At 34.2% G+C, this 22,307-nt stretch overlaps 1 protein-coding gene across 10 annotated transcripts in view; it reads right to left on the reverse strand.

Annotated features, from left to right (window-relative positions):
- SNAP91 (synaptosome associated protein 91) overlaps positions 1-22,307 on the reverse strand; it is a 162,787-nt gene that overhangs the window by 64,095 nt on the left and 76,385 nt on the right. For 9 of the 10 annotated variants that reach the window (XM_054557032.2, XM_054557035.2, XM_054557033.2 and 6 more), the window contains exons 9-11: positions 12,725-12,766; positions 6,410-6,480; positions 147-174 (exon numbers count right to left, since the gene is read on the reverse strand). In XM_054557032.2, the coding sequence (XP_054413007.2) occupies positions 147-174; positions 6,410-6,480; positions 12,725-12,766 (141 nt within the window). 10 annotated transcript variants of the gene reach the window in all.

Genomic DNA, 22,307 nt, shown 5'->3' on the forward strand with positions numbered 1-22,307 from the left:
AGACAAAAAAAAAGTTCTGGAAATGGATAGACAGGATGGTTGTACAACAATGTTAAGGTATATAATGCCACTGAACTGTACAGTTTATGATGGTAAAATGGTAAAAAACAAAAAACAAAAACCCCAAAACAAAAAACCAAACTTACCTTACTTAATGGAGAGGGAGCACCAGATCTAAAAGGCAACATAAAAAAAATTAAAACTGAATATATGTGAATATATTTGTAGAAGCATTTAAGTTGGATTTCACTTGGTCAAGCACTAACATGTTTTATATACAGACTTTTAAAATAATGGACAGGCTATTTTTAAAAAACTTTTAATCTTTTACTTAATAATGACATCCCCTTCCACTGTTTTCCATCTACTTAATTTCCAGTACTAGAAATACTTAAATTCAACATTATTTTCTATATCTCTCGCAACTCAAATTCTTTGAGTCAAAAATTATTGCCTATGTCCATAAAAAACAAACTGTCCAAATGGGAATTTAAAACCATTTTCAGAAGGCTTGGAAAAAAACCATGCTTTGCAGAATTATGACAAACCCCAACACCCAGTGGTTTAAATCACTTAGGTTAAAGTACATTGTGAAGATCCCTATGGGCCCTGTGCCTGAAATATGTCTTGGCTTCCATATTCATACTCTTGAAGTCTGTTTTTTCCCCCCTATGGCTGTAATAAAAACTCTAGCAAGAATATTCTAGGAAAAATATTCCCATCATCCTGTTATAATTAGTGGGAGCTAGGAAAAAAACAGCAACTTCGATGCTTTTTTCTAAGAAAATGAGGGAAAATTAGGAAGGCGTGAATTTTAAGTTATATTACTGTTAGCATTGACTATTGCAGATCACTTCTAGCAAAGTGCTTCGGAAATAACTGCCAGAACAGCTCACATTTTACTAACTTCAGTTAGTGAAAAATGAATAACAAAACAAGATGAAGACTAAATACATTTCAATAAGCAGCCTATATTCACCGCCTTACTGGGTGGCAGGCATGACTTTTTACTCATCTACAGAGAAAATACCACACACATAGCAGCAGCAGAAAAAAATTACAGCAGAAATTTAGTAAGTGGAATTTTGTACAATATTATGAATTTTTGTCTTATTGGATATAGCAAATTTAACAGTATTATATGCCAAGTTAATATCTTTCTTTTTTTTTTTTTTGAGACGGAGTCTCACTCTGTCACCCAGGCTGGAGTGCAGTGGCGCGATCTTGGCTCACTGTAAGCTCCGCCTCCCGGGTTCATGCCATTCTCCTGCCTCAGTCTCCCGAGTAGCTGGGACTACAGGCGCCCGCCACCACGCCCGGCTAATTTTTTTTGTGTGTGTATTTTTAGTAGAGATGGGGTTTTACCATGTTAGCCAGGATGGTCTCGATCTCCTGACCTCGTGATCCTCCCACCTGAGCCTCCCAAAGTGCTGGGATTACAGGCGTGAGCCACCGCGCCAGGCCCAAGTTAATATCTTTTAAGTTCAACTTCATTTGCAAATACATGCCTCCCATTTCCTGTTTGAATTTAATTTCTACTCAAAATGAATATAAACAACAGGTAGCAAGGGCACAGAGATTTCTGCTATACAACAAGCATAAGGGTAACAACTTGGTTACATGTAGTTTGGCTAAATGTTATCTTAAGAGTAATATAGTCTATGAGGGAAAGGATATACCTTTATCTATACTATCCGTGTCAAAGGGTCTACTGAAATGTCTATAGCAAATTACTTAAGAACCTAAAAATCTAGTACAGCATAAGGTGGAAAATGTCCTAGTGAGTTTTGGCTAATAATTTCTCCACTCCCACTATTTTTTCCCTTTACATATGGAAAAGGGAGTTAAATCTAAATAAAAATTCAAGAAAATAATAGCCTGAATTCTACAAAGAAAACATAGAAGCCTTTGGTATGGTCACTTTCTAAGAATGAATTAATTTAAATTGATTTGTTTCTCTCTCAAGCAATTTTCATAAACCAATTCTTAGTGGTATTGATACAATTATAAATACTAACAAAGAAAAGAGAATAGGCCAGGTGCGGTGGCTCACGCCTGTAATTCCAGCACTTTGGGAGGTAAAGGCAGGCAGATCACTTGAGGTCAGGAGTTCAACACCAGCCTGGCCAATATGGCAAAACCCTGTCTCTACTAAAAATACAAAAAAAATAAATAAATAACAAAAATTAGCTGGGTGTGGTGGCACGTGCCTGTAATCCCAGTTACTCAGGAGGCTGAGGCAGGAGAATCGCTTGAACCTGGTGGGTGGAGGTTGCAGTGAGCTGAGATTGCACCACTGCACTCCCTCCAGTCTAGGAGACAGAGCGAGACTCAGTCTCAAAAAAAAAAAAAAAAAAAAATCAACAGCTTTAGAAAAATACATTTCCAAACTAATACCTAAAATATTATAACTTCTTCTAGAACATCTTCTACCTCATAGCAAGAATGAAGATATAATAAAAATGATAGAATTTTTCTACCTGCTATAAAAAGAATATCATACTTAAGTATGAAAAATCATAATTGGTACAAGAATCATTTTGCCAAGCTTCCACATAAACAATATTACTAAATGATACTTGTAGTTATCCCATGAATTATGCAAACAAACAAAACTCTCCTACTGTCTCTGTTGAGATATCATCCCACTTACCACATTATATCTTAGTTGCCTGTTTAATTCTCTGTCTTCTTCACTAGATACTAAGTTTTTTGAAAGGAAGGAACTCATCCCATTGTTTTATATTCCTAGCACTTTACATATCATCTGACATTTTCTGTACTATTTGAATTTTTAAATTAGAATATATTCAGGTATTCATTCTATAATCAATAAATTAACCAGAAGTCTTTAAAAAGTTATTTTCTGTGAAACAAAACTGTCAGGATGCATGACCTCTGTTTTCTAACCAGAGTTGGCTTCTGCCATGATTTAATTAAAAGGGTGAGAACCAGAGGTGCTCCAATGGGGCCATAGCTTTCAAAAGCACCATTAATCACTGATTAAACTCTGAAGGTTCCCAGGCTCAGAGAGGTTAATAACTTTCCCATGTCTCATCATGCTTTAACGGTGGATTCCAGACTCTAGTCCAAGTCTATCTGCCCCTCAGAGCCTATGCTCAGTCCACATTCCAACCCCCAAAACACAGATAAACTTGGCACATTTGCTTCTCTCTTACACAACATATAAATTGCTCTTCTTATGTGTTTCTTGCTTGATTTTCCACCCTAATGTTAGTCATTGCCCTTTAGGAAAGAAGATGCTACATCATTTATATATAGACAATATTTATTAAAAAGATCAATACTTCTATTAATAATTTCACCTAGAAAAATCTAGTAGATAATGAACCATATTGGAAAAACAAGGCATTAACATAATTTTAGAAGAAAATGAATGACCCATATAAGTAATCTACTCTAAATTCTGTAAAATTACTACAAACTCATGGGTTTCACTATGAATACAGCAAATGTCCATATTTCCTTCCAAGATGTTAATAGGAAGCTGTCAAATAGAATATTTTGTTAAGTTTTATATGAGTCATAACAATAATCCCTACATAGTTTTGAGTATAAGTGCTAGCCAGAAAAAAATACAGATGTGAAAGATCTATCTACATCCTTCAAATAACTTGAATTACAAAAGACTTATCTTAAATTTCCTGTAACCTCAACACTTAGTAAACCCACATAAATAATAAAATAAATTTCTCTCTTTTGTCCTGTGGAATTATAGAAACAGACAATATACAAAGGTATATCACAGAGTATTGCATACAATTACAAAAATAAATAGCAGTGGACGCAAGGTACTAAATATAAAGGGCATAAATATTCTTCATAGCAGACATTTGCAAATGCTTCAATTTATGTATATACTTGGTTTAGAGGTTAGAATAGTTTTATACTGTGACCAGAAGACAAATAAAACAATTTTAAGTAATTAACTTTCTTTATAAATTTGTCTTTTGGCATTTATGCTATAAGCCATGGGGAAGTCTTTTGTTTACTAAACAAATAAAAAATATTTCATTTCTAAAATCTAAGAGGAATATATAAATATATATACATATATACATCTAAGAGAGACTGTTAGTCTAGATCCAAGAAGACCAAAAGAAAGTAAAACCATTTATGCTAGTCAACTTGGGAGACAAAAATAAAGCATAGTGAAAAAACACAGATGTGTAAAAGGGACAGAAATCAGTTTTAAATCTTCTAAATACCAAATGTGGAATCTTAAGAGTGTTTTTTTGCATTTTTAGTAATTACCAAATGCAAAAAACTCACTCCATACAGTACTCACCCTTCACTTAAGTTCCAAGGTAAGCACAAACATACAAAGAAGAGAATAGTTAACTATTATAGTTCATTTATTTTAAAAAATAGGGAATAAGCAAAAGACAAGTTCAAATGTGGTTTTAGCCAATTCAGAAGAGAAATATGACAAGCATAAAATGATTTTAAAGGAAAAAGAAAAATTATTCTAAGAAAAAAGTAATTCGAAATGGAGGATTATTGAATTTTAAATTTCACTTCTCTAGAAATGTAACTAAATGTCCATAGCTATTTTTTTTTCCCAAAAATAGCTTGTGGTGACCACAAGGGGGCGAATTTAGATTTGAAGTCAGGGCTGATGAGACCCATTCTAGCTACCCAAGGAGGCTTCTCTGTGACTGCAGCACTGATAGATTTAACAAAAACACAAGGGAAGGGTGTGGCCCTATATGGGGTTTGACGGACCCTGAGTGGAAGAGTGCAGAGAAGCTGACTTACAGTGTGCATCCAGCACTGCACAAGAGAGAGATTTTAACTTTAGCGGATGTGCATATTTCCTTAGCTAAAGAGGTCCTTCTGTCACAGGAACAGAAACATTTCTCAGCTTCCTGTCTCCATTTGCTTAAATCCTAGGCAACTCATTTGGCTTCCCAGATACCCTAATAGAGGGTTGGCCCAGAAATAACTGGACTAGGGCATCTCTTATTGTGATCTACTGTAGTCTCATGTCAAGTCTGATCATCCCCGGCCACGCTGAGACTGGAGGCAGAGCCTGGACTGTGGAAACAACCTTGAAAGAGCTCCTGAGAGCTCCTACTATCCATCATTCCAAATAGCTCTGCCATAATTGTCTGGAATACTCATACTGTTGCTTATCGTTCCAAATTTAAAACATGCAATAATTTCTACACTAACTTGAAAAAATATTATAGAAATAACACAGCTAATGAAATAACCAGAAAAAAAAAGTAACATCAAGACACAAGCCTAGATTCTGGGAGAATGTCCAGAGGCAACAAAGTCAGAAAATAGTTGCATTTTGATAGCTCTGTCATAGGTAAAATCTGTGATCAGCCTACAGCCCTGAAATGATCATTTTACGGGTTGTCTCTACTAACTCCTGCTGTCAACTTAAATGGAATAAACAGAAAGCTGGTATCATCAACAAAGACAGAGTCCAAGCTCTCCCTGTAGAGGACATTAAATGGACATAATGAAGTATAAAATAGTCCCTAACCTTTAGATTCAGAAAATCTACTTAAATCATACATTTAAAAAAAGAAATAGCCACAATACTGAGCAGTTCAAGATAAAGAAAGGCTTCATGAGAAGGTAGGACTAGAGATGGCCTTCCCTGGATGCATAAGATTTACAAAGCAGGACAAGGAGGGTGGGAATCCTAAGACTTGCAGAATTATAGTCTGAATAAGGCACAAAGATTGGAAAACACCAGGCCTTGTGAACACACAAGTTTCAGACCTGCTGGAGAGATGGAAAAAGAAAAAAAAAGGAACCTGGACATTTCGTGCATGTAGTGAGGAAAAACAGTCAAAAATATAAGTACCCAAACACAAAGGTATGAAAATCTAGTAAAATTGTACTTATCATTGCTTGATTGCTATTCTCTATATAAAATGATCTATGAATAAAATGTCAGTAGTATGCCATGCCTAATGGTTCAAGTAGGGAGAGACTGGAGTCCAAAAAACTATACTTGAGGGCTTTTCTTTTTTCACAGTGGGGTTGATAACAATAATAGAGTGCTCAAGGCTGCTTGTGAAATTGTGCTTGTTTTCACTCATGTCCAGTGATAACAGCTTTGATTTTTAAACACGAGTAACTATTTTTCCATATATTGTGAATTCCTTCTAAGGGCAAATGTTCAAATCATTAGGTTCAGTTAATGTAGGTACAATCTACTAATTTGCTGCATTAGCCTGCAGAGACATTGTCTATACCCACTGTCATAAGTTAATAGGAAGGGTAGGGGTTCTGAGGGAGCCCAGAAAATTACAACAAAGCATGCCCTAAAACTAGAGCAATGTAAGTTGTACCATGATAAATCTCATTCTTAGAAGAACGACTCCAGTATTTTTCATCTTATTTAGAATATACAACTAATGCGTACTTGTTTCCAGGTTTCTTTCCTTCTAATGTATTTAGATGCTGTTCAAGCGTCTCCATAAGACTGCTGGGAGCCTACAATAAGAAAGTAAAAATAAATGTCTGCATTGTTTACCTTCAACGTAAACACACTGTAACGTCACTGTAACTGTATGGTGGAAGTCTGTGGATGGACCCCGATATACATGTGAGATAATTTAATTGCAGGTTCTTTCAGTATTTAAATATTTAAATTCCATAGACTTTCAGACAGACCCATCTTAAATAGACTTAACTCCACTGCATAACAAATAGCATTACAGTGTGGTTTCAGTGTAGAGATTACATTGGATAGACTTTTACTAATATATTACTTATATGCAGTAAACTCAAATCAAGTTCACCACCTCCTTCTCATAAGACCATAGTAAAAATGAATAAATGTTTGTATTCAAGTCAAAAATATGAGTGCCCAAATACAAATTTACAGAAATTTGAAAATACAGTAAAATCTCACTTATCTATGTTTGTCTGAAATATTAGGAAAAACCATTTAAATATATTTTAAAAAGGTGATGAGTGAGAGTTGTGGGGAAAAGAATATAATTCTAATAATAACAATTAAGATTTTATTATTGACCTATTTATATATAAAAATATATTTATATGTATAATAAAGTAACTTTTAGCAAATATAATATCAGAGCACTGTGTATTGGCAAATTTAATAAGTTTCAACTCTTATTAAGAAATACTTGAATGTTTCTTTTTATAAATAAAATTTTAGGCAATATAAAGCGAAGACATTTCACTGTATACTTAAGGAGAAATAATAGGTTCATGCAAGTGTTTCACCTAATCTATTCCTTAAGCATTAGAGATTTAATTTCATCTTTCTCAAATAGTTGTAACACAAATTAGACCTTAACAGCAGCATAGGCATTCAAAGAATAGCATTTCTTAAATGAAATATATAACTACCCTTATAGGTATATTTAATTCTGACAATTCTTCTTTAAATTAATGTGAAATTAATTTTGAAGGACATTGAAGTAACTATGGTAACTGATAAAGGAACTCACAGAATACACAGACATTCATATAACTATCTTTTACACTGTACCTTTAATGACAGATTAAAATTCTTATTAAAAATCTTTAATTTTGAAAATTCAGGACATTTATTTAATATTCATTTTTCATTTCACTAATAGACTCTTAAACTGTCTTAACATTCATGTGATTATTATATTTGTAATTATGTGATTATTATAAGTGTAAATTACCAAGTGAACTAAAACATGTAAATTTAGATATATAGAAATTACTAAGTGAACCAAAATATTAATTTGATCAAAATGATGAAGGTAAGATAGAAAGGAAGAGCCCTGTTGGCATTATTTTAAAAGCTCTGAACTATAGAGTTAAAAAAAAAAGATTATCAGAGGATATAATAAGTTTAGAAAATTACAAAAATTAGGATTTTAAAATACAACTCAGATGAAAATGGACTTAATAAATTCTAATAAATCACAACTAAGACAATATTTCTAAGTTTAAAAAATGAATTTTAAAAGAGATACAGAAAATTTTGTTATAGATACCAGATTATAAACTATAAAGAAATGCTCATTGAATAAAGAATGTACATAGTAACATTAAAAAGAAAAAAAAAATGGCTTCAAAATTTTTAGATGAATTCACATCTGATAACTTCAAAATTGTCATACTAATTGCCAGTGATGATGATAATGATGATGACAATGATGGAATTTAGGAGGTCTGGGCATATAAACTTTTCATATTTATATTTTTTCATTGGGATCACAGTAAGGAAAAAAAATAAGCCATAGAACTTCTTTCCAGTTATAAAACTTAAGATACTTTGAATGTTAAATGTAAAGAAAGTGTGATTTTTTTGGCTAAACCTAAGTTTAAAACATGGTCTAAGAAAAATGCTATTTATAGTCACAAAATAGCAACAAATATGGGATAACCAAAAATAGGTAATATTTTCTCCTATTAAGTTTCTTAGTTACCTAAAACAAAACAAAAAACCCAGGAAGAGAGGTCCCCATTTTATTCATTTTGTAAAGTTTCTTTCTAAGTGAGAAAATTGAAAAAATAAGTAGAAGTCACAAAAAAAATCATAACAGCCGAAAGAGAAATTTGATCAAGGAATACATGACTATCAAACTGATTTCTGTCTTAAAGGGAAATTAAGTTTGGAGCATTCCATCCTAGAAGTTTGAAAGTGCTTCATCATTTATATTTCTTATAAGGACATGTAAAATCAAAGATAAATAAATTCCTCACGTCTTTGGAGGAAAAAAAGTACTTTGATAGTAATATCCAGGTGTGCAGGAATGTCTACCTTTTCTCAACTGCATCTATGGCAGTGAGGACATCCTGGCATGCAGTAGACAATAAATGAAAACCACCTCTTAAATTTCCAAGGAGCAAAAACTTTGAGAATGCCTCTGCTGTTGTAAAAGGAATTTAATATAACAAAATATAATGAGCAGGCTCTTTAGTTACTTGTTTTTAAAAATGCCAAAATCAACAGACCAATCAGATGGCAACACCAATCCAAAGAACAAGAGTCAGCCTGTGAAAAATAGATAACAGCAACATATGGTTACTGATTCATCAGTTGTATGGTCTTTAAAAGGAGACCTTTCTTTACCAGTAGTTTTTGTATCAACCAGAATTCCTGACATCAAAACCTAAGATTTTTTTCATAAACGAAGATATTTTACATTTGGCATGTACACATGCCACAAACAGGAAATAACATTAAAAAATTCTTTTCTTGGAACAAATTCATAGCTAATTGTGAGCCCAGGCTCCAAAAGAAAGCATCCATCTATGATTTAGATGCTATAGCTTATAAAGCATCATTAAAACCAAATTTAAAAAAAGCAATCACAAGATCATTCAAATTTTTATCATTAGATCTAAGAAATCATTTGAAAGTGCTGAGGAGAAATATTTCAGTTCTGATATATTCAGTTCTTACCCAAAACAGTTATTTTTGAATGTCCTTAAAAATTTCATTGATATTGGTGAATAATTTAAATGTAATAACTATGATATTATGTGTACAAGTTATAAAGGGTTACAGATGATTGCATTCATGTTTAATGTGCAGTCTCTAACCTAAAAGATACCCATTAAATTCATAAAGATATCTATGAAATTCCTCCATTCCATTTTGCTGCAAGAGGAATTCTAATCATTTTTTAAGTTATGAGCATTCTATTCCTACTCCCAGTAGGAAGCCCTTCTGATCTCCATCTCTTCTTTAACACTCTCTTCTGACAGGTATTTTTGTTTATTACCTGGCTAGATTGAATGGCCATGGTGGCCGCAGACAAGCCTGGTAGAAAGCAGAATCTAATCTTAGAAGAGTAGAACCGAATCCATATAACCTGGTACTTCGGACCCATCTGCAGATTAATCCTGGTTTTAAGGATGAAACAACTCTCTAAAGGACTAACCCCAGAACAATTCACATAGCTAGCTCAGACCTGATCATAACTGTCAGAGGTCTAAATCCTCAGGTCAATTAGAGACTTCCATTAGACCTGCCGAGGGGCTCTACACAGGAATGAAGAAGGGTGTTTAGCTCTATGTCACTCACAACCCCAAAAGAAACCACAGTATTAAGAAATTTCAGAAGCATATCATATTCTTATATTGAACTAGAGGAATTTTTCTATGACAGGAATTTTTGTTTGTTTGTTTGTTTGTTTTTGAGTCTGAGTCTTGCTCTGTCGCCCAGGCTGGAGTACAGTGGCGCGATCTCGGCTCACTGTAAGCTCCGCCTCCCGGGTTCACGCCATTCTCCTGCCTCAGCCTCCCAAGTAGCCGGGACTACAGGCACCCACCACCACGCCCGGCTAATTTTTTGTATTTTTTTTCAGTTGAGAGGGCGTTTCGCCATGGTCTCGATCTCCTGAACCCGTGATTCGCCTGCCTCAGCCTCCCAAAGTGCTGGGATTACAGGCATGAGCCACCGCGCCCAGCCTGAACAGTTAATTTAAAAATAAATATTTTTCCACATTTAAAAAATCTTTTAGGTTTGGGGATACTTGCACAGGTTTGTCATATAGGTAAATTGCATGTCACAGGGGTACCACCTTCTACCCTCCAGTAGGCCTCGGTGTCTGTTGTTCACTTCTGTGTGTCATATATACTCAATGTTTAGCTCCCACTTACAAGTGAGAACATGTAGTATTTGGTTTTGTTTCTGCATTAGTTTACTTGGGATATTGGCCCCAAGCTCCATCCATGTCTCTGCAAAGTACATGATCTTTTCTTTTTAATGGTTGTATAGTATTCATGGTGTGTATGTATCACATAAAAATAAATGTTAATACTGAAATTTATGTGGCGGTTAAGGTCATAACAAAAGAAGAGAATAGAGTGCTAACAGATTCTAATGAATTTCTACCATAGAATAGCTTTCTAACAGACCCAGGGCAAGATTTTATTTTCTTTGAGGGAGGAGTCTCTGTTCCCTAAATTATGAAAACACACATCTTAAATCATTCAGTAAAATATAATGTTTCCAGGCTTCTTGAGGGGGAGATTATAAATATTATAATGACTATAATAGTATCATTAAAAATTTAATCCAAATATATGATTTCAATGATGTACTTTCAATGATATGCTCTCATTGTCTAATGTTAAAAGCAGAAACAGATTTAAGTAGTCATTTGAATATTTCCTTGTTTCCTTTCAGACTGCCCAACTAAGTATGACAGATGAGGACCTATATTCTTAACTGAGAGCCTACTTTCTCTTATTCTACAGTAAGGGTGTCCATAGAGTTGAAATAAAGATGATTTGCCACTTCTAGAAGCTATTCATTAGCTTCTAAATGTCAGAGCTAAATATTTTAATGTCTTAAAAGTTAACATGTATTACTTATGTGGATTATTTTTTAAAATGTACTATAAATTTTACTAAAAATAATTAGTTTAAATGAAAACACACTTATTTTCTTTGCTTTTAATTATAGTGCTACAAAGATAAATCTATATCTAATAAAGAGATTTTTAGTGGTACTTTATGCACACTTAATTTTTTGGCCATATCCAAAATGATACCAATATCTTACTCAGGTATGTGCCTCATCAAAAAACACTGTTTTCTCATAGTAGCAGAAATATTTTATACCAATATTCTGTCTATGAAAAAGAACTACCTCTCAACTTTTAACTAAAAAATACAATGCCATCATGTTCTGGATTGCTCTGTGAATTTTATTCATAAAGAATTCTTGATATTTAATTGGTATTTTAATAATACAAATACAGAAGATGATTTCTTTGAGTTTCCCTAATTTTTAATAAAAACTTAAGGATTAATATTATTTTAAAGATGGAAATATTTCAAGGCATAATAAGGATAGCAAATTACTAAATGCACTTTCATATTATTAACAAGTAGATATCTTTCATTATGACAATTTTTTTCTATTATAATGATTATACAAGGACAGAAAGTTCATATATTCATTACTGGTATATAAGATAGCAGCTCTATGTTTTCTCTTATCATCTCTACAATAACATCATTGCTAGTTAAATAACATGTTTGTTTGGGATATAAATGTACCATAACAGAGTACTTAAGTAAAAACAGTTCCTGCCAATTATGAGAAAGGTTATACTGTACCCATGAATGACCTTGAATCTATATATTATCTATATATTAGGATCCATACACAGTACCCTCTTCACAGATAAAATGATTGATACAGAAGCCCCTCTATTGTTGTCATTTACTAGATGGGCTCCAGAAAAATTGCTCATCTACCACTACTATTTTATTAGCTTATTTTGTACATGGACATTCCTCCATTTCATAGGGGAGACAAGTAGTTCAACTGCGACATCAGAGTTTTCCCTATTCATGGGTCTCCTTCATATCTGGGACATGTTGGAAACTAGGAAGACAAGCAGGAGGAAAAGTTCTAATATTCTGATTATCAGACCTAGAAATAGTGACTTTTCATAGCCAAAGCACTTCTATTAACATTATTCAAGGTTTCCTTTTGATCAAGTTTAAAATGAAAAGATGAGTTCATTTACTAAATTCAGTTGTGTTTAAAGAAGAATCTATATCATAAGAACAAGAAAATCTTCCTACTACCTCCAGAAATATATTCAATGGCTAGAAACAATAAATAAGGTAGAATAATTTCCAAGAAAGTTGGTTGGCCTAAATTCAAAATGCATGAAATGCTTACAAGACTATGCCCATTTGTGGCAATATATGTTGTAATAATCTCATGCATACTGAATCTTCCACTGGGAGAGTTGCTTACCTGTGTGAGGTCAGGAATGTCACCTTTATCAATACCAACTTGCTGTGGATTAAAAAAATTAGAAATTAGTAGAACTTTTAAAACATGTACACATATGTAACTAACCTGCATATTGTGCACATGTACCCTAAAACTTAAAGTATAATAATAATAAAAAATAAATAAATAAATGAAAAAAAATTAATTTTCTTCTTTTAATGGAAGATCACCTACACAATTAGTTAAAACAGCTCAATATTGGTGTAAATGAATTATTTTATATATCAGTCTCACTTGGAACATATGCTTTTTATGCAGTTTTTCACTCAATATAATAGAGCAGTAACTTCATTAATATCGCTAGATATAACAAATGTATAGAATTCTACTAGAATCCAAAAACAAATGACAATAAATTGAAGCATAAAATGTAATGGTATCCTCCTTAGTTAACAGAAGCTCAAAATGTAAAACACTGCTTAGACTAAATTTAGTAGTTAATTATGCCCAGCTTCTGGATAGGGAATGCTCATTTAGTTCTAAAACTCATTCAGGGTATAATTTCCACTCTTTCTCCCACAGACCTAACTTTGTTAGTTTCTTATGTATCCTTTCAGAGTTTCTTTATGTATATTCAAGGAAATATGAAATTATACAAATATATACTTATTTCCCCATTACAACACAAATAACAGCATATTATATATAATGAACTTATATGTTTCACTTAAAAATACATCTTAGACATATATCCATATCAACACACAGAATGTCCTCATCTAATAAACAGCTGCATAGAACTTCCTTGTCCTATATTTAATTAGTAACTTATTAATGGACACTAAAGTTGCTTTTGATCTCTTGCCATTGCAAACAGTGCTGCACACACCATTTTGCATGTGTGTGTATATATCTGTATGATATACTTCTAGAAGTGGAATTACCAGATAAAAGTATATGCATATTGTTAATTTTGTTAGCATGGGGGTAGGGGCAGAGAAAGAGAGAAGGGAGGAAAAGCAAATATGAAAAAATATTAATAAAGGTAAATCAATGAAGAGACCATACATATTTATTCATTACACATCAATTCTTTTGTAGGTCTGAAAATTATTCAAAGTGAAAAGTTGGGGAAAAACACAAATCACAAGTTCAATCGTATCATTTTATATAAATAATGAAATTGAGGTTCAAAGAAACAAAGTGGGTTAAACCAAAGTATCTCTCCTTGAGAAATGAAGAGCTTTGATTATACTGATGGAAATGCAGAAGTAAACACATGAAGCAAAAGTGCTGGGCTGCTACAAAGACAATAAAGCAAACTGGAGATCAGAAAATCCATTTGTGTGTCAAATGTTGAACTACGTTCTTTCCTCTTTCTTCTCTGTGTCTAGAGCAGAGTTTCTCAGTCTTGGCACTATTGGCATTTGGGGAAGATAATTCTTGTTGGGGGGTGTCTTGTGCATTGTAGGATGTTTAGCAGCATCCCTGGCCTCTACTCACAGGATGCTAGTAGCCACCCCCTCCAGTGTGACAACAAAAAAACATCTCTAAATGCTATCCTTTGAGGAGCGGAGGGAAGCAAAGTCACTTGCTGTTGAGACCACTGACGTAGAGCACTTGCCCTAATCTCTCTGGATCAAATAATGTTTGAATCCAGAATTCCAGACTTTACTTTTTTTGCAACTACCAAATATTATTATTTCTTTTAAAAAATTTTCCATTTTTATTTCAGATTCAGGGGTACAAGTGAAGATTTGTTACAAGGGTACATTGTATGATGCTGAGGTTTGGGCTTCTACTAATGCTGTTACCCAGATAGTGAACACAGTACGTAACAGGAAGGTTTTCAGACCTTGACTTCCTCCCTTTGTACCTGCTTTTGGAGGCCCCAGTGTCTACTGTTCTCATCTGTATGTGTGTACCCAAGATTTAGCTCTCACTAATAAGTGAGAACGTGTGGTATTTGGTTTTCTGTTTCTTCATTAGTTCACTTAGGATAATGGCCCCCAGCTACATTCATGTTGCTGCTAAGGGCATGATTTCATTCTTTTTTATGGCTGCATAGTATTCCATGGTGCATATGTACCACATTTTCTTTAACCAGTCCACCACTGATGGGCACCTAGGTTGATTCCATGTCTTTGCTATTTGAATAGCGTTGCAATGAACATATGAGTGCATGTGTCTTTTTGGTAGAACAATTTATTTCCCTTTGGGTATATACTCAGTAATGGGATTACTCAGTCAAACAGAAGTTCTATTGTTAGTTCTTCGAGAAATTTCCAAACTGCTTTCCACAGTGGCTGAACTACATTCCCACCCACAGTGTATATGAGTTCCCTTTTCTCTGCAGCCTTGCCAACATGTTGTTTTTTGGCTTTTTAATAATATCCATTCTGACTGGGTGCAAGATAGTATCTCACTGTGGTTTTGATTTGCATTTCTCTGATGATTAGTGATGTTGAGCATTTTTTCATATGTTTGTTGGCCATTTATATGTCTTCTTTTGAGAAGTGTCTGTTCATGTCCTTGGCCCACTTTTTAATGGGGTTGTTTTTCTTGGTGATTTATTTAAATTCCTTATAGATTCTGGACATGAGTCACTGGTCAGAAACAAAGGTGATGAATATTTTCTCTCATTCTGCAGGTTGTCTGTTTACTCTGTTAACAGTTTCTTTTGCTGTGCAGCTCTTTAGTTTAAACAGGTCTCAGTTGTCAATTTTAATTTTTGCTGCAATTGCTTTTGAGGACTTGGTCATAAATTCTTTGCCAAAGCCAACATCCAGAAGAGTATTTTCTAAGTTTCCTTCTAGCATTTTTATAGTTTGAGGTCTTTCATCCATCTTTAGTTAATTTTTATATGTGGTGATAGGTGGGGGATCCAGTCTCTTTCTTTTGCATATGGCTAGCCAGTTTTCCCAGCACCATTTTTGAATAAGGAGTCCTTTCCCCTTCTTATGCTTATTTTTGCCAACTTATCAAAGATCAGTTGTTTGTAGGTATGCTGCTTTATTTCTGGGTTCTCTATTCTGTTCCACTGTTCTATGTGTCTGTTTTTGTACCAGTATCATGCTGTTTTGGTTACTGCACCCTTGTAGTATAGTTTGAAGTCTGGTAATGTGATGCTTCTGGCTTCGTTCTTTTTGCTTAAGATTGCTTTAGCTATTCCACCTCTTTTTTGGCTCATATAAATTTAGAATAATTTCTTCTAGTTCTGTGGAAAATGATGTTGATAATTTGATAGACATAGCATTGAATCTACAGATTGCTTTAGGCAGTAGAGCCATTTTAACAATATTTATTCTTCCAATCCATGAGCATGAAATGTTTTTCCATTCGTTTGTGTCATCTCTGACTTCTTCCATTGGTGTTTTGTAGTCCTCCTTGTAGAGATCTTTTATCTCCTTGGTTAGAGGTACTCCTAGGTTTTCAATTTTTTGTGGCTATTGTAAATGGTATTGCATTCTTCATTTGGTTCTCAGATTGGAAGTTATTAGTGCATAGAAATGCTACTGATTTTGATGTTTGTAGGTAGATTTTGTATCCTGAAACTTTACTGAAATTGTTTATCAGGTCTAGGAGTTTTTTGATGGAATCTTGAGAATTTTCTAGGTGTAGAAGTTTTTTGATGGAATCTTGAGGATTTTCTAGGTGTAGAATCATATCCTTAGCAAAGAGAGATGGTTTGACTTCCTCTTTTCCTATTTGGATTCCTTTTCTTTCTTTCTCTATCCTGACTGCTCTGTAGGAGTTCCAGTATTATGCTGAATAGTAGTGGTGAAAGTAGGCATCATTGTCTTGTTCTAGTTCTTAAAGGGAATGCTTCCACCTTTTGCTCATTCAATGTGAAGCTGGCTGTGGGTTTGTCATAGATGGTTCTTATTATTTTGAAGTATGTTCCTTCAATGCCTAATTTGTTGAGGGTTTGTATCATGAAGGGAGGTTGGATTTTACAGAAAGCTTTTGCAGCATCTATTGAGATAATTATATGGTTTTTGTTTTTAATTCCGTTTATGTGGTGAATTACATTTATTGTTTTGCATATGTTGAACCAATCTTGCATCCTAGGAATAAAGCCCACTTGATTGTGGTGAATTAACTTTTTGATGTGCTGCTACATTTGATTTGCTATTATTTTGTTGAGGATTTCTGCATCTATGTTTGTCAGGGATATTGGCTTGTAGTTTTCTTTTTTCTGTTGTGCCTTTGCCAGATTTTAGTATCAGGATGACACTGGTTTCATAGAATGTGTTAGGGAGGAATCTTTCCTTCTCAATTTATTGAAATAGTTTCAGTAGAATTGCATCCACTTCTTCTTTTTACATCTGATAGAATTTAGCTGTGAATCCATTTGGTCCAAGGCTTTTATTGCTTAGTAGGGTTTTTTTTACTACTGAAGTCAGTTGCAGAACTTGTTATTGGTCTTTCAGACCAATAACGGAGTCTCAACTTCTTCCTGGTCCAATATTGAAAGGTTGTGTGTTTCCAGAAATTTATCCATTTCCTCTAGATGTCTACTTTGTGTGCATAGAGGTTTTCATAGTAGTCTAGAGGATTTTTTTCTATATTTGTGGGATCAATTGTAATGTCACCTTTGTCTGATTGTATTTATTTGGATCTTCTCTTTTTTCATTGTTAATCTAGCTAGTGGTCGATCAATCTTGTTTATCCTTTCGAAGAACCAATTTTTATTTCATTGATTCTTTGTATGTTTTGGGGGTGTCAATTCCATTTATTTATTTAATTAATTTCCACAAGTTATTGGGGAAAAGGTGAGGTGGCGTTTGGTCACATGAGTAAGTCCTTTAGTGGTAATCTGTGAGATTCTGGAGCACCCATCACCCGAGCAGTGTACACTGCACCCGTATTTGTAGTCTTTATCCCTCACCCTCTTCCCACCCTTTCCCCCTGATTTCCTCAAAGCCCATTGTGTCATTCTTATGCCTTTGCATCCTCATAGCTTAGCTCCCACTTATGAGTGAGAACATATAATGTTTGGTTTTCCATTCCTGAGTTACTTCACTTAGAATAACAGTCTCCAATCTAATCCAGGTTACTGCAAATGCCATTAACTCATTCCTTTTTATAGCTAAGTAATATTCCATTATATATATATATATATATATATACATATATATATCACAGTTTATTTATCCATTCATTGATAGGTAGGCATTTCGGTTGGTTCCACGATTTTGCAATTGTGAATTGTGCTGCTATAAACATGTGTGTGCAAGTATGACTTCTCCTCTGGGTAGATACCCACTAGTGGGATTGCTGGATCAAATGGTAGTTCTACTTTTAGTTCTGTAAGGAATCTCCACACTGTTTTCCATAGCGGCTGTACTAGTTTACATTCCCACCAGCAGTGTAGAAGTGTTCCCTGATCACCACATCCATGCCAACATCTACTGTTTTGTTTTTATTTTTTTATTTTTTGATTATGGCCACTCTTGCAGGAGTAAGGTGGTATCGCATTGCAGTTTTGATTTGCATTTCCCTGATCATTAGTGATGTTAAGCATTTTTTCATATGTCTGTTGGCCATCTGTGTATCTTCTTTTGAGAATTGTCTATTTATGTCCTTAGCCCACTTTTTGATGGGATTTTTTTTTTCTTGCTGATTTGAGTTCATTATAGATTCTGGATATTAGTCCTTTATCAGATGTATAGATTATGAAGATTCTTTCCCATTCTGTGGGTTGTCTCTTTACTCTGCTGACTATCCCTTTTGCCTTGCAAAAATTCTTTAGTTTAATTAAGTCCCAGAAATTTATCTTTGTTTTTATTGCATTTGCTTTTGGGTTCCTGGTCATGAAATCCTTGCCTACGCCAATGTCTAGAAGGGTTTTTCCAATGTTGTCTTCTAGAATTTTTATAGTTTCAGAGCTTAGATTTAAGTCCTTAATCCATCTTGAGTTGATTTTTGAATAAGATGAGAGATGAGGATCCAGTTTTATTCTCCTACATGTAGCTAGTCAATTATCCCAGCACCATTTATTGAAAAGGTTGTCCTTCCCCCACTTTGTTTTTGTTGGCTTTGTTGAAGATCAGTAAGCTCTAAGTATTTGGGTTTATTTCTGGGTTATCTGTTCTGTTCCATTGGTCTATGTGCCTATTTTTACACAAGTACCATGTTGTTTTGGTGACTATGGCCTTATAGTGTAGTTTGAAATCAGGTAATGTGATGCCTCCAGATTTGTTCTTTTTGCTTAGTCTTGCTTTGGCTATGTGGGCTCTTTTTTGGTTCCACATGAATTTTAGAATTCTTTTTTCCTAATTCTGTGAAGAATAATGAATTTTGATGGGAATTGCATTGAATTTGTAGATTGCTTTTGGCAGTATGGTCATTTTCTCAATATGGATTCTACCCATCCATGAACACAGGATGTGTTTTCATTTGTGTTGTCTATGATTTCTTTCAGCAGTGTTTTGTAGTTTTCCTTGTAGAGGTCTTTTACCTCCTCGGTTCGGTATATTCCTAAGTATTTTATTTTTTTGTAGTTATTGTAAAAGGGGTTGAGATCTTGATTTGATTCTCTGCTTGGTCAATGTTGGTGTATAGAAGAGCTACTGATTTGTGCACATTGATTTTGTATCCAGAAAATTTGTTGCATTCTTTTATCAGGTCTAAGAGCTTTCTGGAGGAGTCTTTAGGGTTTTTTAGGTAAGCAATCATATCATCAGCAAACAGCAACAGCTTGACCTCCTCTTTACCAATTTGGATGCCATTTCTTACTCTTGTTTGATGGCTCTGGCTAGGACTTCCGCTACTATGTTGAAGAGGAGTGGTGAGAGTGGGCATTCTTGTCTTGTTCCAGTTCGCAGAGGAAATGCTATCAACTTTTCCCCATTCAGTATTATGTTGGCTGTGGGTTTGTCATAGATGGCTTTTATTATATTGATGTATGTCCCTTGTATGCCAATTTTGCTAAGAGTTTTAATCATAAAGGGATGCTGGAATTTGTCAAGTGCTTTTTCTGCATCTATTGAGATGATCATGTGATTTTTGTTTTTAATTCTGATTATGTGGTGTATCACATTTATTGACTTGTGTATGTTAAAGCTTCCCTGCATCCCTGGTATGAAACCCTTGATCATGGTGGATTATCTTTTTGATATGTTGTTGGATTAGTTAGACAGTATTTTGTTAAGGACTTTAGCATCTATGTTAATCAGAGATATTGGTCTGTAGTTTTCTTTTTTGGTTATGTCCTTTTCTAGTTTGGGTATTAGGGTGATACTGGGCTAACAGAATGATTTAGGGAGGGTTTCCTCTTTCTCTATCTTGCGGAATAGTGTCAATAGGATTGATACCAACTCTTCTTTGAATGTCTGGTAGAATTCTGCTGTGAATCTGTCTGGTCCTGGGCATTTTTTTGTTGGTAATTTAAAAATTACCATTTCAATCTCACTGCTTGTCTGTTCAGGGTATCTAATTCTTCCTGATTTAAGCTAGGGGGTTGTATCTTTCCAGAAATTAATCCAACTCTTCTAGGTTTTCTAGTTTATGTGTGTAAAGGTGTTCATAGCAGCCTAGAATGACTTTTTGTATTTCTGTGGTGTCAGTTGTAATATCTCCCATTTCATTTCTTATTGAGCTTATTTGGATTTTCTCTCTTCCTTTCTTGGTTAATCTTGCTAATGGTCTATCAATTTAATTTATCTTTTCAAAAAAACAGCTTTTTGTTTCATTTATCTTCTGTATTGTTTTTTGTTTCAATTTCATTTAGTTTTGCTCTGGATCTTGGTTATTTCCTTTCTTCTGCTGGGTTTGGGTTTGGTTCATTCTTGTTTCTCTTGTTCCTTGAGGTGTGACTTTAGATTGTCTGTTTGTGTTCTTTCAAATTTTTTGATGTAGGCATTTAGGACTATGACCTTTCCTCTTAGCACCGCCTTTACTGTGTCCCAGAGGTTTTGATAGGTTGTGTCACTACTGTCATTCAGTTCGAAGAATTTTTTGATTTTCATTTTGATTTCGTTTTTGACCCAATGCTCATTCAGGGGCAGGTTATTTAATTTCCATGTATTTTGGAGGTTCCTTTTGGAGTTATTTCCAGTTTTATTCCACTGTGGTCTGAGAGAGCACTTGATATAATTTCAATTTCCTTAAATTTATTGAGGGTCATTTTGTGGCCTCTCATATGGTCTATCTTGAAGAAAGTTCCATGTGCTATTGAAAAGAATGTATATTCTGTGGTTGATGGATGGAATGTTCTATATACATCTGTTAAGTCCATTTGTTCCAGGGTACTGTTTAAATTCATTGTTTCTTTGTTGACTTTCTGTCTTGATGACCTGTCTAGTGCTGTCAGTGGAGTATTGAAGTCCCCCACTATTATTGTGTTGCTATCTCATTTCTTAGGTCTATTAGTAATCGTTTTTATAAATTTGGGAGCTCCAGTGTTAGGTACATATATGTTTAGGATTGTAATATTTTCCTGTTGGACGAGACTTTTATCATTATATAATGTCCTTTTTTTTTTGTCTTTTTTAACTGCTGTTACTTTAAAGTTTGTATTGTCTGATATAAGAATAGCTCTTCCTGCTTACTTTTTGTGCCCATTTTTCTGAAATGTCTTTTTCCACCCCTTTACCTTAAGTTTGTGTGAGTCTTTATGTGTTAGGTGAGTCTCTTGAAGGCAGCAGGTAGTTGGCTGGTGAATTCTTATCCATTCTGCAATTCTGTATCTTTTAAGTGGAGCATTTAGGCCATTTACATTCAATGTTAGTATTGAGATGTGAGGTACCATTCCATTCATTGTGCTATTTGTTCCCTGTATACCTTGGTTTTTTGTTTTTGTTTTTTAAATTATATTTTTGTTTTATAGGTCCTATGAGATTTATGCTTTACAGAGGTTCTCTTTTGATGTGTTTCCAGAATTTGTTTCAAGATTTAGAGCTCCTTTTAGCAGTTCTTGTAGTGGTGGCTTGGTAGTGGTGAATTCTCTCAGCATTCATTTGTCTGAAAAAGACTGTATCTTTCCTTTATATATGAAGCTTAGTTTCACTGGATACAAAATTCTTGGCTGATAATTGTTTTATTTAAGGAGGCTGAAGATAGGGCCTCAATGCCTTCTAGCTTGTAGGGTTTCTGCTGAGAAATCTGCTGTTAATCTATAATTTAAAGGTATAACTATAAAGGTGTTCCTTTATAGGTTACCTGGTGCTTCTGTCTCACAGCTCTTAAGATTCTTTCCTTCATCCTAACATTAGACAACCTGATGACAATGTGTCTAGGTAATGTTCTTTTTGTGATGAATTTCCCTGATGTTCTTTGTGCTTCTTGTATTTGTATGTCTAGGTCTCTAGCAAGGCTGGGGAAATTTTTCTCAATTATTCCCCCAAATATATTTTCCAAAGTTTTAGAATTCTCTTCTTCCTCAGGAACACCAATTATTCTTAGGTTTGGTTGTTTAACAAAATCCTAGACTTCCTGGAGGCTTTGTTCGTATTTTCTTATTCTTTTTTCTTTGCTAGATTGGGTTAATTTGAAGACCTTGTCTTTGAGCTATGGGTTTCTTTCTTCTACTTGTTCAATTCTATTGCTGAGACTTTCCAGAGCATTTTGCATTTCTACAAGTGTGTCCATTGTTTCCTGA

This window comes from Pongo abelii, chromosome 5 (assembly GCF_028885655.2).
Source record: "Pongo abelii isolate AG06213 chromosome 5, NHGRI_mPonAbe1-v2.0_pri, whole genome shotgun sequence".
NCBI classification, from domain to species: domain Eukaryota; kingdom Metazoa; phylum Chordata; class Mammalia; order Primates; family Hominidae; genus Pongo; species Pongo abelii.